The 15,490-nt window shown below is 48.4% G+C and overlaps 1 protein-coding gene across 1 annotated transcript; it reads right to left on the bottom strand.

The window, feature by feature from the left end:
- Nucleotides 1–677: 677 nt before the first annotated feature.
- Nucleotides 678–14,704, bottom strand: ppap2d (phosphatidic acid phosphatase type 2D). The gene is made up of 4 exons (XM_083677506.1): nt 13,921–14,704; nt 1,942–2,099; nt 1,457–1,743; nt 678–1,124 (listed from the first exon to the last, which is right to left on the bottom strand). The coding sequence occupies exons 1-4, from the start codon at nt 14,123–14,125 to the stop codon at nt 875–877; spliced, it is 900 nt and encodes a 299-aa protein (XP_083533632.1). The 5' UTR covers nt 14,126–14,704; the 3' UTR covers nt 678–874.
- Between the last annotated feature and the right edge of the window lie 786 nt (nt 14,705–15,490).

Here is a 15,490-nt window from a genome sequence, read left to right as displayed (position 1 = left end):
CTTTCTCCCTCTTTCTCCCTCTTTCTCTCTCTGTCCTTTTCTGATCAGTGGCGGATGAGGACTTGCTTTCATTTTGACATCAATAGAGAGTGGGGGGTGTGAAATGGTGGGAAGGACCAGAGGAATCTATTAACAGAGTTTCTGAATGGTGATATTTTGGCCAATTGAAATTTCGTGAGTATGATCTATTTCACTTAATTTCACACATTTTTATTCTAAGAGTTCAATAAATTATTCCAGTCACATTCGGGACTATAATTAGGGGACTTAATGAAGAGGAATACATTAGGAATGTGAATATATTATGGTAAATCGTGCGCTTTTGTCTTGCTCCAGCTGTCATTTTTCTCCTGACTGCTGGCCAGTATAGAGAAGGGAAGGCAGAGAGCAGGACAGAGAGAGAGAGATGGAGAGATGGAGATGGAGGGGGGATTCTTGTTGAAAGAAGCCTGTCGATCTCTCAGCAGGCACAGCCCGCCCCCCCCCTCCCGCCCCCCAACCCCCCACCCTCGCCTCCAACCAGACCAAAACAAGGACTCCTCTGTCTGCTTCGTCTCTTCATCTATTCATGTTCCCTCTGGAAAACGTTCTCTCTCCCTCCCTCCCTCCCTCCCTCTCCCTCTCTCTCTCTCTCTCTCTCCCTCTCTCTCTCTCTCTCACTCTTACTCACTCTCACTCTCTCCCACCATTTGAGGCAGGATGCCTTTTGAGAGTTGCTTTTCTCAGAGGCCTACTCTTTTTGCATGTACAATGTGTGTGAGTGAGGGTGTGTGTGTGTGTGTGTGTGTGTGTGTGTGTATGCATCTGCACACGTTGTGTACTCCCTCATAACTGTGAAAGTGAAAGCGAAAAGTGAAAGTCATAAATGTATCTTTCAACCTCGGACTGGCATAATGCAGTCATTACAGAACAAGCAGTTGTAAGTAAACGTCACATAACGGGTATAAAGCTCTTTCTGTAGCCACAGGCGTGCACACAGGCGTGTGTGTGTGTGTGTGTGTGTGTGTGTGTGTATGTGTGTGTGTGTGTGTGTGTGTGTACGTGACCAATCATTGGTGACACTTACTGCCAGGTAGAGCATGGTGTACATGGCAAAGGAGGCGTGGCCTGAGAAAAAGGATTTCCTGTAGGAAAAAAGAATGGTGTTATTCATTTACTCCTTATCTACACCTGTGGCAACAAGCTTGCGTGAAAACACTGAGCATACGCCTAGATTTACCTCTTCTACACAAGCTCATGCAAAACACCCTGCCTAAGCATTGACTCAGCCAGACAAACACTTACACACAGAGACAAACAAACTCTCTCTCTCTCCCTCTGTATCTCTGTATCACTCTCACTCTCACTCTCTCTCTCTCTCACTCACACTCTAACTCACACACTCTCTGTATCTCTCTCTCTCAATCACACTCTTTCACTCTCATCCTCTCCCTCACCCCCCTCCTTCCCCACTGACCTGGCCTCCTCCACCATCTTGGGGCTGGGCTGCTTGCAGGTGACGTGGGACACGTAGCTGCCGGGGGCGCAGTTGATGGAGGCGTAGGTGACGTTGCACACGGACAGGAAGTTGGGCCGGAGACGACCCACGCTGAGCTTGGCCATGTTGGTGAGGGATTGGCCCACGCAGCAGCCGAACAGGAAGCTGCCCAGCTCCTTGTAAAGGCACGACACGTAGTGGTTCCGCACGAAGGCCCGCGAGTTCACGCCCCGGAAACGCACACGGTAACACTCACCCAGCGCAATCTGACCAGGAGAGAGAGAGAGAGAGAGAGAGGGAGAGAGAGAGGGAGAGAGAGAGAGAGAGGGAGAGAGAGGAGTGAGTGAGTGAGTGAGTGAGTGAGTGAGTGAGTGAGGAGGAGGATGGGGGGGGGGTCATTCTGGTCTTCATGTATTCAGTGAGATCTCATTCATGTTCTGTTCTGTTCTGTCTGTCTGTCTCACCGTGAGGCCTGTGATGATGATGCCCCCAGCGATAAGCAGGCTGTCCGGGATGGCCTCTCTCTCCAGGAAGGGGTAGGTGATGCTGGAGTCTCCACAGAAGAAACCCCTCCTGTATGGAGTCACTGCCTTCAGTTCACAGGCAAAGAACGGGATGGAGGCTGGAGAGAGGGAGGGATTTAAAAAAAAAAGAAAAAAAGAGAGGCTTTAGATCTGGGTAGAGTCAGAGAGAGTTCAGAGATGTGTGTTTGTGTGTGTGTGTGTGTGTGTGTGTGTGTGTGTGTGTGTGTGTGTGGAGAAATAGAGAGAGAGAAAATGGGTCACATGGTGATCAAAGACAAAGGTCCCCTTCTCCTGCCTCATCTGGGAAGGGATTAATGTAGGTGCAACATGAGGAGGGGTCAGGTCTGTCAAGTGTGTCAGTCATCCACTGACAGGATCAATATTCAAGATCCCCCAAGGATCTAGCATTCCTCATTCCTAACATAACTCCATCAGAGAGGCTGGGGGCTAGGGGCTAGGGGCTGGGGGACTGGTGCTGGGGGCTGGGGCTGGGGGCTAGGGGCTGGGCGCTGGGGACTGGGGACTGGGGGACTAGGGGCTGGGGGCTGGGGGCTGGGGGCTGTGGGCCGGGGGCTGTGGGCTGGGGGCTGGGGGCTGGGGACTGGGACTGAGGGCTGGACTGAGGGCTGGACTGAGGACTGGACTGAGGGCTGGACTGAGGACTGGACTGAGGGCTGGACTGAGGGCTGGACTGAGGACTGGACTGAGGGCTGGACTGAGGACTGGACTGAGGACTGGACTGAGGACTGGACTGAGGGCTGGACTGAGGACTGGACTGAGGGCTGGACTGAGGACTGGACTGAGGACTGGACTGAGGACTGGACTGAGGGCTGGACTGAGGGCTGGACTGAGGACTGGACCGAGGGCTGGACTGAGGACTGGACTGAGGACTGGACTGAGGGCTGGACTGAGGGCTGGACTGAGGACTGGACTGAGGGCTGGGGCAGAATACTACCAGAAGGGGAGAAAGGGGGATGACAGTGCAGAACTACAGATAATTCAGGAGGAGAAAAGAACAGAGGAGAGGGAGAGAGTGTATCAGACTGAAAATGACACAGTGGTGAAAGCAAAAGGATTTACAGTAAGCTAATACACCCTGGGAATGTGGAGACCTGGAATACAAGGACCATGTGGCACACAATAAAGCACTGTTCCAAAGAGGAGCATCAAATAACAATGGTCCAAAACCATGGGATTATTATGTTATTAATAATAATAATAATAATTATTATTATTATTATTATTAATAATAATAATAATAATATTAATAACATAATAATTTATATCAAATTTATATAGACTCTTTTCTAAGACCTGAAGATGTTTCTGATAACAAATCAGTTTCGTTTTTTTTTATTGCTATAATTTCCCTTCCTTATTATCCCGTTTGTTTTCTGTTACCGTTAGTAACCAATCAATTGGATTCCTGCAGTATGCCTAGGGTTGTTCAAGGTCTGGCTTTCTTAAGCAAACAAACCTCACAGTCTGCTGGTGAAAGTTCACTGGATAAAACCTTGTGCAAACTCTTGCGCTGGCGACATGGGGGAGAAGAAATCCAAAGCGAGCTGACATGTCACTTGACTCCACGTACTCATACACATAATACATGTACGGTACTTGTGGAAAACTCATAGTCCCTCTGTCTCTCGTGAGAGTGCTCCCTACAGCCCAGCCCCATTACCCCTGTGTTGTCCCCGATCCCATGCCCCCCTCCCCCCCCCCCCCCCCCATCGACCCAGGGAGAGCATGGGACTAATCATTAACCTCTCTCTCATTGCAGGCCTGGAACAGGCCCAGGCACAAACACTGGGCCTGCCAGGGAATCTCTTAGACTACGTGACAGGGTGGGGGGGGGGACGGGGGGGACGGGGGGGGACGGAGAGAACACACGCACGCACACACAGTCGCTCGCTCGCCGGCTCACATACATAGTAACACACACATACACACAGATACACACACACACACACACACACACACACACACACACACACACACACACACACACACACACACACACACACACACACACACACACACACACACACACACAGCCCATTTGAGACTCTAGATCAATAAGAGGAGACTGAGAGCAGCACGATACGGCTCAGTGACCTCAGAGACTCTCCAGCAGAGTTCAGCAGGTTGACCTGGAACACAACCACAGCAGGGCCGCTATTCACAGGCTCCCAGTCAGTCTAAATACCTCCCAAACCATACTCGTTCAATCTCTGATCAAAAACAACTACAAAAAAAAAACAGTGTACGATACCGAGAGAGTTTGTTATTACAGATATTACAGTGTTTTTTATCCCGGTAAGACAGGGTTTAGATACTGTAGTATACATCTGGTGTCTCGGTGACCTCCGCAGTTCCAGGAAGTTATGTTTCCCTGAAAGAGAAAGACCAAACACAGATAAAGGCACATCCTCTGGTTTAAGAGAAGGCAGGAGGAGGAGGGTGAGGAGGGAGGGAGGGAGAGAGGAGGGGGAAACACGTTGCAGCCAGATAGCAGCTAGGTCTCTCACGGAGGAGGCGATAGCGCACACATCTGACCCTGATCTCTCACTGATCTCCTCCAGACCGCTGCCAGCATCACATGCTCCTCGTTTCAGCCACGTTTACACACACGCACACAGAGACACACACGCAGACATACAGTACAGGCCTTTAATGCACATACACCAGCTCTAAGCTACAGTCCCAGACAGCCTCTTACGGCTGTGTGTGTGTGGTGTGTGTGTGGTGTGTGGTGTGTGTGTGTGTGTGGTGTGTGTAGTGGGAGTGTGGTGTGTGTGTGTGTGTGTGTGTGTGTGTGTGTGTGTCGTTATCTGTGTCGGTATCTGTGTCTTCTTCACGCTTGGGCAGGAGCGAAGAGATATGACCTAAGCTCATCCTAACCCTGTCAAAACTGTAATAGAGTTTCTGGATGAACCCATCACACCATCACACCATCCCCAAACAGGGTGGTCTGATGCTCCCCCCCCCCCCCCCCCCGACGTTGACAGGAAGTCACCTTTGACCCAGATGTTAATATTGGTCAGCAGCTGCCTTCCGTCAGCGTCACCGTTTGGCAGGGCCAAACCTTTGCACTTAGACTGGCATGTCACTCTCTTTAAAATCAATCATCTGTGCCAGGCGGGTCAAGGACTGTTGGTGAACACACATTCAGTTCAATACAGTCCACTTTTGAGGAAGATCTTTTTTTTCTTTCTGTGTTTTAATAGTTATTCATTTGACATTAGCTTATAAAAAAAAAAAAACTCTCAGGGTCAGTGGATGTATGATAAAACACTCTGGGGTTTTTATTCGGAAAAAGAAAAAAAGAACATGTGTGAAAGTAGTATCTATCCATCCATCAACCACATGACCTCCCACCTCATCTGGGGCAGGCTGTAGCGGGTCTTCTCAGAATAATCAATGTCGCTCTGGGTTGTCAGTCCGGTAATGGACTGAAGCGTCTCCATTACTGTCGTCATACAAAGTGTCATGCTTCAGTGGCCGTGTCGTGAGTGCGTACCCTGTAGAGGGTCATTTCAATACTTTCCGGGCGTAATGGGAGGCATCAAGCACTCCACCTGCTAACAGCTTGTTGATGACCTCCGCTACGTCAATGATGTATTGACTGTTCCGCAAACACATGTCTGCTGTTTGTTTCCCCATCTCTGTGCAACGTCCATAAACAGGAACTGCTGAAATGGCTACGACCCAAAGGTCCAAACAAAGCTCCGCAAATGCAACTCAGACGCCACAACTCTTGATTTTACTGCAAAACGTGACGGCAAAATACAGACCTCAATCCAAACAGGACAAACTTGAACTCCTGAACACAAACTTCTCAAAACACATACCACTGTGAAACCATCAAGATCACACACACACACGCACGCACACACAGACACACACAGACACACACACCACAAATGTGTTATGATAGAGAACACACACCATAAAACGACACCATTCACTTTCACAACCCCATACAAACCACAGGTCTGAGGCCTCAGCCCCAGGAAAGCTCCAGGCTTCACACTGCCTCGAAACTCACAACAAGACACAAAAACACTGCAACGAGCCTCTAACATCATCTGTCAGGCAGCTGTGAGCAAACCTCCGCACCTGGCCAAGACAGGCACACAGGACGGAGCAGAACAGAGGGCCTGCCAGGGGAACCAGAGAGGGGGAGACTCTCACTCTCTCACACACACACACACACACACACACACACACACACACACACACACACACACGCCAAGTGGGCTGGACCCAGCTCTCAAAGTGGGAATGCTTTCAAATAGTCAAAGGGAGAGAGAGAGAGAGAGAGAGAGAGAGAGAGAGGGAGAGAGAGAGAGAGAGGGAGGGAGGGAGGGAGGGAATGAGAGGAGAGGGGATATGTGCCTCACTCTTAGAAACTCCTCTGGTTCTAATTTACACTTCTATGACCACAGCCCAGAATGAGCTCACTGTGAGAGAGATCAACAACAACGACGAGAAGAGAAAGAAAAAAAAAAAACAGCCATGAAGAAAGTGGATAAAAGACAGAGAGGCAGAGAGGCAGAGAGGCAGATGGGAGTTATTTATGCTGATGCTTTGAGGCCATATTGCTTAACGTGTACCAGTCAATAAAGCCAAGTCAAACTAAAAGCAGGATAAAAAAAACATGACTAGAGGGGTAGAAAATTGACAGACAAGAACAAGAGAGATTGGTCAGAGGTTAGGGACTAGAGGGGGGGAGAGAGAGAGAGAGAGAGAGAGAGAGAGAGAGAGGGAGGGAGAGCTATTGAGAAAGGAGAGATGTGGCGAATGCTTTCTGTGGAGAACGGCAGACGGAGGCGATTAGTGGCGGTTCTGGAATGTGAGGGTCAGAGATCTGGGCTCTGCTGGGACCCGCTCTGTAAACAGTACCCCGCCTCATCCAGCAGAATCCCCCTTTAACACACACACACACAGATACACAACCACATAAACCACGCTTACACACACAAACAACCAAACACACCACATGAACGAACGCATAACCAAACAAAACCCACAAAAACCCAAACGACCCACAAAAAACCCCAACCGACCTCAACTAACCAAATAAACCACCCTGGAGCCAGCAAACCACACGAATCCAAAACAACCACACAGACAGGCATCGAACCAGACAGGCCACTCTAACGCACAGACCAAACTAACCCCCCGAACAGTACATTACTGGTGTCGATGGATACAAATATCCGTACTAGACATCTACCCAACCAGGCATAGCCCAAGGTTTGTTGTGCAACAACTACCATGCCCCATCACACTCTCCTTCCACATGGCGGATGTGGACTGGCAGTGACAGAGTTGGGAGGAGTGACACCCTGGACTTTGGACAGGCCAACTTCAGCCCAGGAGAACCCACCACCTAGACTACACCAGGGCGACGGAGAAAGGTCATTGTCACGTGGTCTCCACACCTCACCAGTCCTCTAGGACCTGTGGCAGGGACTCTGGTTCCCCACCTCCGCTTTAAACTGCTTGTTTATCTCGTGTTCAATCTTGCAAAGAAATCTAATGATGAACTGAACCATGGGAGAGGTGATGTAACTCTAATCTTAGTCAACTAATGTAATCCCTAATGACAGTAGGTAGGTCTGTCTCGCTGTACTTCAACTGTTATACAGCATGCATACCGCTGGACAGCATAGGCTTTGACTCAGGCTCAAGGTACAAGGAGATACCCACCTACAGGAGGGTATCTGTACAATGTGTCTGCTACAGTAAATGCTCTTCTGTGTGTCTGGGAATGATGTCTCTCTCAGTGACAGAGGATGTCGTTCAAGTTTCACCTTTGAAGACAAAGAGAGTCTTTGAGTAAAAGACTGACGCAGACTGGTAGTCAGGTGGTTTAGAACACAGACGTACACACACACACACACACACACACACACACACACACACACACACACACACACACACACACACACACACACACACACACGTAAATCTCAGACAGGAGATGAAGTCATTGGCTCACCAGGGCTGTGATTATGATTAGTTAATCATCATCCGCCACACTGCTAATTAAAAGTTATTGTGTGTGTGTGTGTGTGTGTGTGTGTGTGTGTGTGTGTGTGTGTGTGTGTGTGTGTGTGTGTGTGTCCTTTCTCCCAGCTCTTCCTTGGTGGGCTGATCCAGGTGGTACAGTACAATGCAGGATGGGGGGAGTGGGTAAGGGTGGTCCCTCCTCTCCAAATTGGTGGGACTGTTCTAACTGGGTGCACTGTTGTGTCTGCCCTGATGGCAGTACAACAAGACTGATCAGGGAGGAACAAAGACAGAGTGAGACCGTGGAACAACAACAGCCCTGAGGAATCTCCAGTGACCATCTGGTATCATCAGCATCTGCCGCAGCTGGACCAGACATGGGCATCATTTACCCACAGCCTACACATACAGTACTATACACTACAAAGGCAGTAGTACCTAGTACATCGCAAACAACATGCATCCAACAACACCGCAGAAACAAAACAGATCTAGGACTTTGAGAGATAGGGGGAGACTGCACACTAGCCTAAGGTGAGCATTCCCCTCTGTACCCTCTTCCTGCTCCCCCTCAAACCCCCCCCCCCCCCCCCACACACACACACACACACACACACACACACGCACCACCCCCCAACCCCTCTACCCCCCCCCTCCCACGCACCATCAGCACTGCTGTGTCTCTGTAACTGTTACTGGAGCTGTAGCCAGGTCCAGACATGCTCCCCCCCAGCGCCTGTCCTCTGTTCTCTCCACACTCCACTGATCTGCTTCCTGGAGCCTGCAGCCCTGCAGCCTGCAGCCTGGAGCCTGGAGCCTGGAGCCTGGAGCCTGCAGCCCTGCAGCCTGGAGCCTGCAGCCCTGCAGCCTGGAGCCTGCAGCCCTGCAGCCTGGAGCCTGCAGCCCTGCAGCCTGGAGCCTGGAGCCTGGAGCCTGGAGCTCAGGGCATGTGTGGTGAGGGCTTGTGAGAGAGGAGAGCCTGTCTGCCTGCCTGGAGGGTTGTCGCTTTGTGGTACGTTTACAGGGTTTGGTGGTTTTTGGTGTGAAGGTAAGGGTGTGTGTGTGTGTGGGGGGGGAAGGCTGGGGGGGGGGCTGTCTGTCAGCAGTGTTAAGAGTAAAGGGGGGTTGTGGTTTAGGGGGGGGGGGGGGGGGGCAGTCTGTCTGTGGTATGAATGTAAGGGTGTGGGGGGTGGGGAGTTGTGGAATGGGGGGCCTGTCAGCCTGTTCTGTCTGGAGGTTCGTCCGTGGTTGGAAGAGCTTCAGACATTCAGACAGGGAGAGGGGCTGGGACAGAAGAGAACCTGGCAGGTGAGATGTGTCCTGATTGAGATGGAGAAGATAGGGGACCTCTGAGAAGCACGGCGCCAGGGAAGGGGGTTGTCTGAGAGGCAGCATGGGGGGGGGGGGGGGGGGGGGGGCAGAGAGAGGACTCATTACTTTTGATAGACAGGGAAGGGATGAGAAAGGTACACCCAGTACACTGACTCAGGTTAACAGATAGAGAACAGAGAACAAGCCCAAAGACGAAGAGAGTAGGCCTACACATATTATTCATTAACTCCACACAGAACATGGAACCTTCACAATAGCGTGGATTACAGTTAACCCCATTCAAAGTACAGGCCAATTTGTAGCAATCTGCTGTCAGATGCTGCTTCTCTGAGTGACACTTCGCCACCGCCACGCGAAAGACAGATAGCTTCAGAATACATCCCTACAGCCTGACCTCTGACCCCCCTGTAGTGGATCCTTGTCACGGGTGCCCTGAGCCATTATTCCCACGCCCCACCCTGCCCACCCTGGGGCTGTTTCCATGTTCAGGCATGCCCCCCCACCCTCCCTCCTTCCCTCCCTCCCCCTTCTCTCCTTTCCCAACCAGCCCAACCCGTCTCAGGCCAGGTCTAATGTTCTAATGGACAGGGTGAGAGGGATCGACAGCAGGGTGACTGTCTGACCCGATATCTCATGCAGGGGTAATGCAGTCTACCCAGGAGGAGGGGTTGAACTAATGGAGGTCTGAAATATCATTGTCATAAAAAGGGTTGATACACTGAAACAGTACATTAACTGGGGAAGGGGGGGGGGGTCACTTTTTCCTTTGGCTAATGATTTGACAGTTGTTTTTCATTGTGCACCATCTGTCCAGCTCAGAATAATCCCTGTTCCATGACTTCATAATGCGTTTGATTAGGCTTTTAACATCGACCGAAATGGCACCGGTGAATTTGTCAACAGACAAACGTACTCACGCAAGCACATGTTAACACACCCGTACGAACACACACAGACGTAACAACGTAATACTCTCTCACACACACACACACACACACACACACACACACACACACACCAAGGACTGTAAAACTAAATATTCCTGGCCCTGTGCACTCTGGCATGCTGCAGCATGCTGCTGGCCTCTCACTGTCTCACTCGACAGCTTTCCCTGCCAGCTGAAGAGAAATACAAACCCATTTAAATAAAAACACACTGCACGCCCAAAACACATATACCCAGAGGCATACAATTATACACACACGCGCAAGGGGACACAAACACACAAACACACACACACACACACACACACACACACACACACACACACACACACACACACACACACACACACACACACACACACACACACACACACACACACACACCTCACTGTGTACCCCACTGCTAGGACACCTTCTATCACAATATGGCATTCGGCTAAAGAAAAGAGAAGAATGGGGGGGGGGGGGGGGGTGAAGATAAGCTGGAAAGAGGTAGCCCTTTGAGCTGTCTCTGATCCCTCAGGGAGATACAGGTCCTCTTCTCCTGGTATGTTGCCTCACATCTTATCCCTCTTACCTCTCGCCCCCCCCCCCCTCTCTCTCTCTCTCTCTCTCTCTCTCTCTGTCTCTCTCACACACACACACACACGTACTGTCTGAGGTGACTAACTGTCACTCATTGTGGTGTCTAGGAGCTGTCTACTTTAGATGTGAGACTTGGCCGCACTCTACAGTGGAATTAGGTTGTCTCTCACAGAGAGATTAGGTTTATGTGCAATTTAATGTAAATAAGAAAAATAATAATAATTAAAAAAAAGCTTACCGTTTTACCCACATCCTATTTTTAATGTTGGTGTTATTATCCAGTAACATTTTAATCAGGAACAGTGATGAACTGTGTGAAGACTCTAATTGTTGGTTTTCATTTACCAGCAGTTCTTCAAATCAGTTTCCAATTGCTTTTAGGAGGCCAAATAACTGGTCTTATTAGGGTGATGACTGAGTAAGGACCACCTGTACTGGAGAGAGACAGCAGTGCAGGCTCGCCCCAACAGGTATGTCAACAACCTCTCACCTCTGACCCCAGGGCAGGCTGGGCGATACGTCTCAGGCATGGCCACAGGGCATGGATTCTGTTCAGACCTGAGCTCCCTCTTTCAAACCACAACAATGGCAGGAGGAATGCACAAACACACATACACATACACACACGCACTTCAAATACCCACACACACAGACGTAGTATGACATTTGTATGTGCGTGAGACATACTGACACATAGATGAACCAGAACAAAAACTCAATCTCTGTGAAACATCAATCTTCCCAGTGTGTCAAAGTGCCCCCAGAAGTAACTGCCTTGTTATAAAGCAAAGAGAGAGAGTACTAGGCTACCTACCTTGTCACATTCACTCTCACACACAGTCACACACAGTCACACTCACACACTCTCATACACACTCTCACACACACACTCTCTCTCTCACACACACACACACACACACACACACACACACACACACACACACACACACACACACACACACACACACACACACACACACACACACACACACACACACACACTCTCATACACACTCTCACACACACACTCTCACACACACACACACACACACACACACACACACACACACACACACACACACACACTCTCATACACACTCTCACACACACACTCTCACACACACACTCTCTCACACACACACACACACACACAACTTCTAAGTTGAAGCCCCAGTGAAAGCCTTCGTTGTACTAGATTTAGAGACTTCAATTTACACCATTAAACACTTAGGACTCAGGAATGGATGGATACACGCTGCTGTCGAGAGAAGAGAGAGGATTCGATTCGGATCGATAATGCCATTAGAATGGGATGCCTTGGGGAAATTCCACAGTTACAGGAATGAATGAGTCCCTTGACAGGATGGATAACGATAGGTCAACAGCCTAAGGAATCTGCTGACATTTAGCGAAAAATTGGACTTGAACTCCCAAAACAAGACTTACTGTTTGAGATATGAGAGGAAGAGCAGACGCCAGCTCATTTACAATACGCTGATGATGGCATTCAGATCCATCAAACATTAACCAGTGAGAGAATGAGGATGGTGAGAGGGGGGGGGAGTGATGAGGAGTTGGATGTGGTCACACAGAAAGGAAGTTGGTGACTGGACTTGGACGTGACACAGAGGCACTCGTTGAGGCCGAATGAACACACATGAACTCATACTAGCATGTCCCTTTGCCGTTCACAAGACAAAGTCACTTTTCCGAATCTTCCAACCATGTGACCCAGTGAGTCAACCTCAGTGTTGCAATGAAACAGTCAGTGGGGAGGAAGGGTCATAAGAGAGGTCAAGAAAGCCCCAAGCCTGGTTGTTAAGCTGAGGGCTCTGTGTCAGAGGAGGACTGAGAGTTGTATTTCTTGTCGTGTGCTGACTCTGGGCCAGTCTGGCACTGACTCTGCACTTCCTAAACACTTTAGGTGAATGACAAATGTACTGCAAGCAGAGGAGGTACCTGCAGGCGAGGAGGGAATGTAGTCTGGCGGTGAAAGTGAACCTGTCTGTCACTGTCTGTCTGTCATGCAAGTCATAACTGCCAGTGTGTGCGCAGACCCGTCTGTCTGCCTGGACGGGTTAGACCTATGCCTCACTCCTGTTTGTGTAATAACCTGTCAGGAATACTCAAGCCCTCGTGTTTACAGCCTCATGTGAGCTGGCTAGTTCGTTTGAAGGTGTTGTTGTACTGTATGCAGCCTGGGTCTGTAATCACTCGTTTTACTGATGTAGTTATCTCTGCTGATTCTGTTAAGAGTAACTACGATACAGTAGTGTCCTTATGCTGCCCCTCTCCTTGGTGCGTGATCCTAGCATTTCCTCATGTTCCATATTAAGGCTTTACCTTGCTAACCCCTACCAACATTCAAACTGTAGGCCCATTCTCTGAAGCTTTATTGAATTATATTATATCCCCCTAATTTGACTGAGTAACTTTGTTGCACACATTAGGGATAATGCTGCAGTGAAGCAAGGCAAACATTGAACAAATGTCATGTTGGCAATAGAACACAAGCATGGGGTAAGCAACATGTTTTTCTTATTCCCATACTCTTCTTGAGAACTGTGGTTGTCATGGGAACTGAAGAATTCCCGGGACAACTCTCTTGCCAGCTGGTCCTCAGTGCTCAGAATACAAACTCACCACGTGCACTGAGGCAGTCAACTTCTTTTTACCCTTTTGCAAAGCGCTGAATTGAGTTTTGAAAGGATTATTCTTGCATTGTGACCTGTTGAACTTGAACTTAGAAAGGGTCCAACAACTTGAACAACTAGCCTAGTGAAAACAGTAAGATAATTTTTAAACTAAAAGTTGCATAATACCTTGTTGGACAACATGTGACAAGTGAGAGTGATTTTTTTAGATAATGTGGAACAACTGACGACCATCATATTGATGCTTACTAACTAAATAGTAGCCTACTCCTCGAAAATAATGCATTAAATGCAAGAAACGCTGAGACCTCCAGGATTTCCATGACTTTTCGGGAAGAAGCAAAGACAAGGTTCATGCAATGCAGGTTGAAAAATGTCATCCTTACCTATAAACAGGCACAGTACATCCAAACCGACCAACATCTTTCGCTTAGTGCAGAATGAATTTTCCGCAGGTTCTGTGAGGATGTGATTCTTCCCAGCGCCGTTCTCCTTCGTCGCCTCCCCGGCTCCGCCGTTGTCGGCTAAACGCTGCTGAAGTTCAGCGTCCCGAGGAAGCGTGTTGGTGTGGGTCGAGTTGAACTTTTGCATGTTTTTTTCCTCGTTGTTAACTAAATCAAAACGTTGTTATATGACAATGAAAGTCCCCAAAACATTCAGTCCATCCGTCGTTACAATAATACAAATGATTGATGGTTAGCTAAAACCATGTCCAACCACAGACGTAAAAACTTGACAGGTATCAAGCTACCTGGCTGTCAGAGAAATTCAAGACAAGTTCAGAGACATACGAAGTGGAACTCAAGTGAGAAAAGTTCGCTAGCACCAGTTCACTGATCAAAAGTTACGAGCTAAACGTGCTAAAGCGAGCTAACTTTTCCACGCACTGTAATGTTTTGTGTCATTAAGAGTCTTCAGCTAGCACCTAACGTACATCAGGAGGCGCGCGAAATCAATCAAATCATTCCCGTAAAAGCTTTCGCGAAACACGCACTGTTCGATTCCTCTGTCAACTTCTAAACTTGCGTATGCCATTCCCATTCCATGCACTATTCCCAAAGTGCCCTCTCTACTGTGTTGCTACACTTTTCCGTTCCCTCACGCATATGTCCCTCCCAAAACCTAGACAGACTTCACGTTTGTTTTGATTTGCAAATGTTATACCTCTTTTGCTCCAGTCGCACCCTCTGACAACCCACCCATCTCTCTCCCCTTTTCTCTGAGCCCGTCCCTCCAGTTTCCCTATACTTAATGCTTAACTGGGAAATGCTCACAATATGGCATGCTACGAGTCATGTTTGATTGATTTGACTGAATTATCTGTATTATTATTTTATTTCATAAATGTTACATACACTTTCATCAAATAATAAAATACGTTTGGAGTTATCGAGCACATATGTCTATATACCCTAAAACATATCTGAAAAGAAAATATATAATTCCCCACATAAAAGAGTCCAAAGGACTTGAGGCATGTCACTTTAAATCTGAGCCCAGTAGGCCTGCTTTCATTACGGCAATTACCAGTTCTCTTTTACTTGGACTACGTATTTGTTATTGATTAATAACACACGTTATTTTCAGTGTTTACATGAGATTGTCCTTTAGTGCTAAAAGTGTTTGGCAGAGAATCCCTAATTGATTCACAGGGTCTCTGAGGAGCTTTTGGAGTGGAGAAGGAAGAGTGTGCCACCTTGTGTTTCCTTGAGTTAGGAAAGAGGCACAGAAAGATGTTTCTCTTCAGAGCTTTGTATTCAGATTTACAATCACCCCAATGGTAGGTAATACTGTATGAATATAATATCGTATTATATTGTATGACATCATACTACACACAATTCTGTTTTAAGTGATCTTAGAGCACAAATCAGACCTAGCTTGCACAGGAAACATCAAACTGGGAAGTCACGCTTACAACACATTTACAGGCTACTTATCATACCCATGCCACAA

This window comes from Argentina silus (genome assembly GCF_951799395.1).
Source record: "Argentina silus genome assembly, chromosome: 9".
Lineage (NCBI taxonomy): Eukaryota > Metazoa > Chordata > Actinopteri > Argentiniformes > Argentinidae > Argentina > Argentina silus.
This window is presented reverse-complemented; position numbering and strand designations above follow the sequence as displayed.

What these genes read in the sequence shown, in the direction of transcription:
- ppap2d (XM_083677506.1), bottom strand. Translation starts at nt 14,125, where the DNA reads ATGCAAAAGTTCAACTCGACCCACACCAACACGCTTCCTCGGGACGCT. An exon ending in TGTACTGTGCCTGTTTATAG is followed by an intron (nt 2,100 to 13,920) that starts GTAAGGATGACA and finishes CCCTCTCTCCAG; the next exon opens with CCTCCATCCCGTTCTTTGCC. An exon ending in TCATCATCACAGGCCTCACG is followed by an intron (nt 1,744 to 1,941) that starts GTGAGACAGACA and finishes TCTCCTGGTCAG; the next exon opens with ATTGCGCTGGGTGAGTGTTA.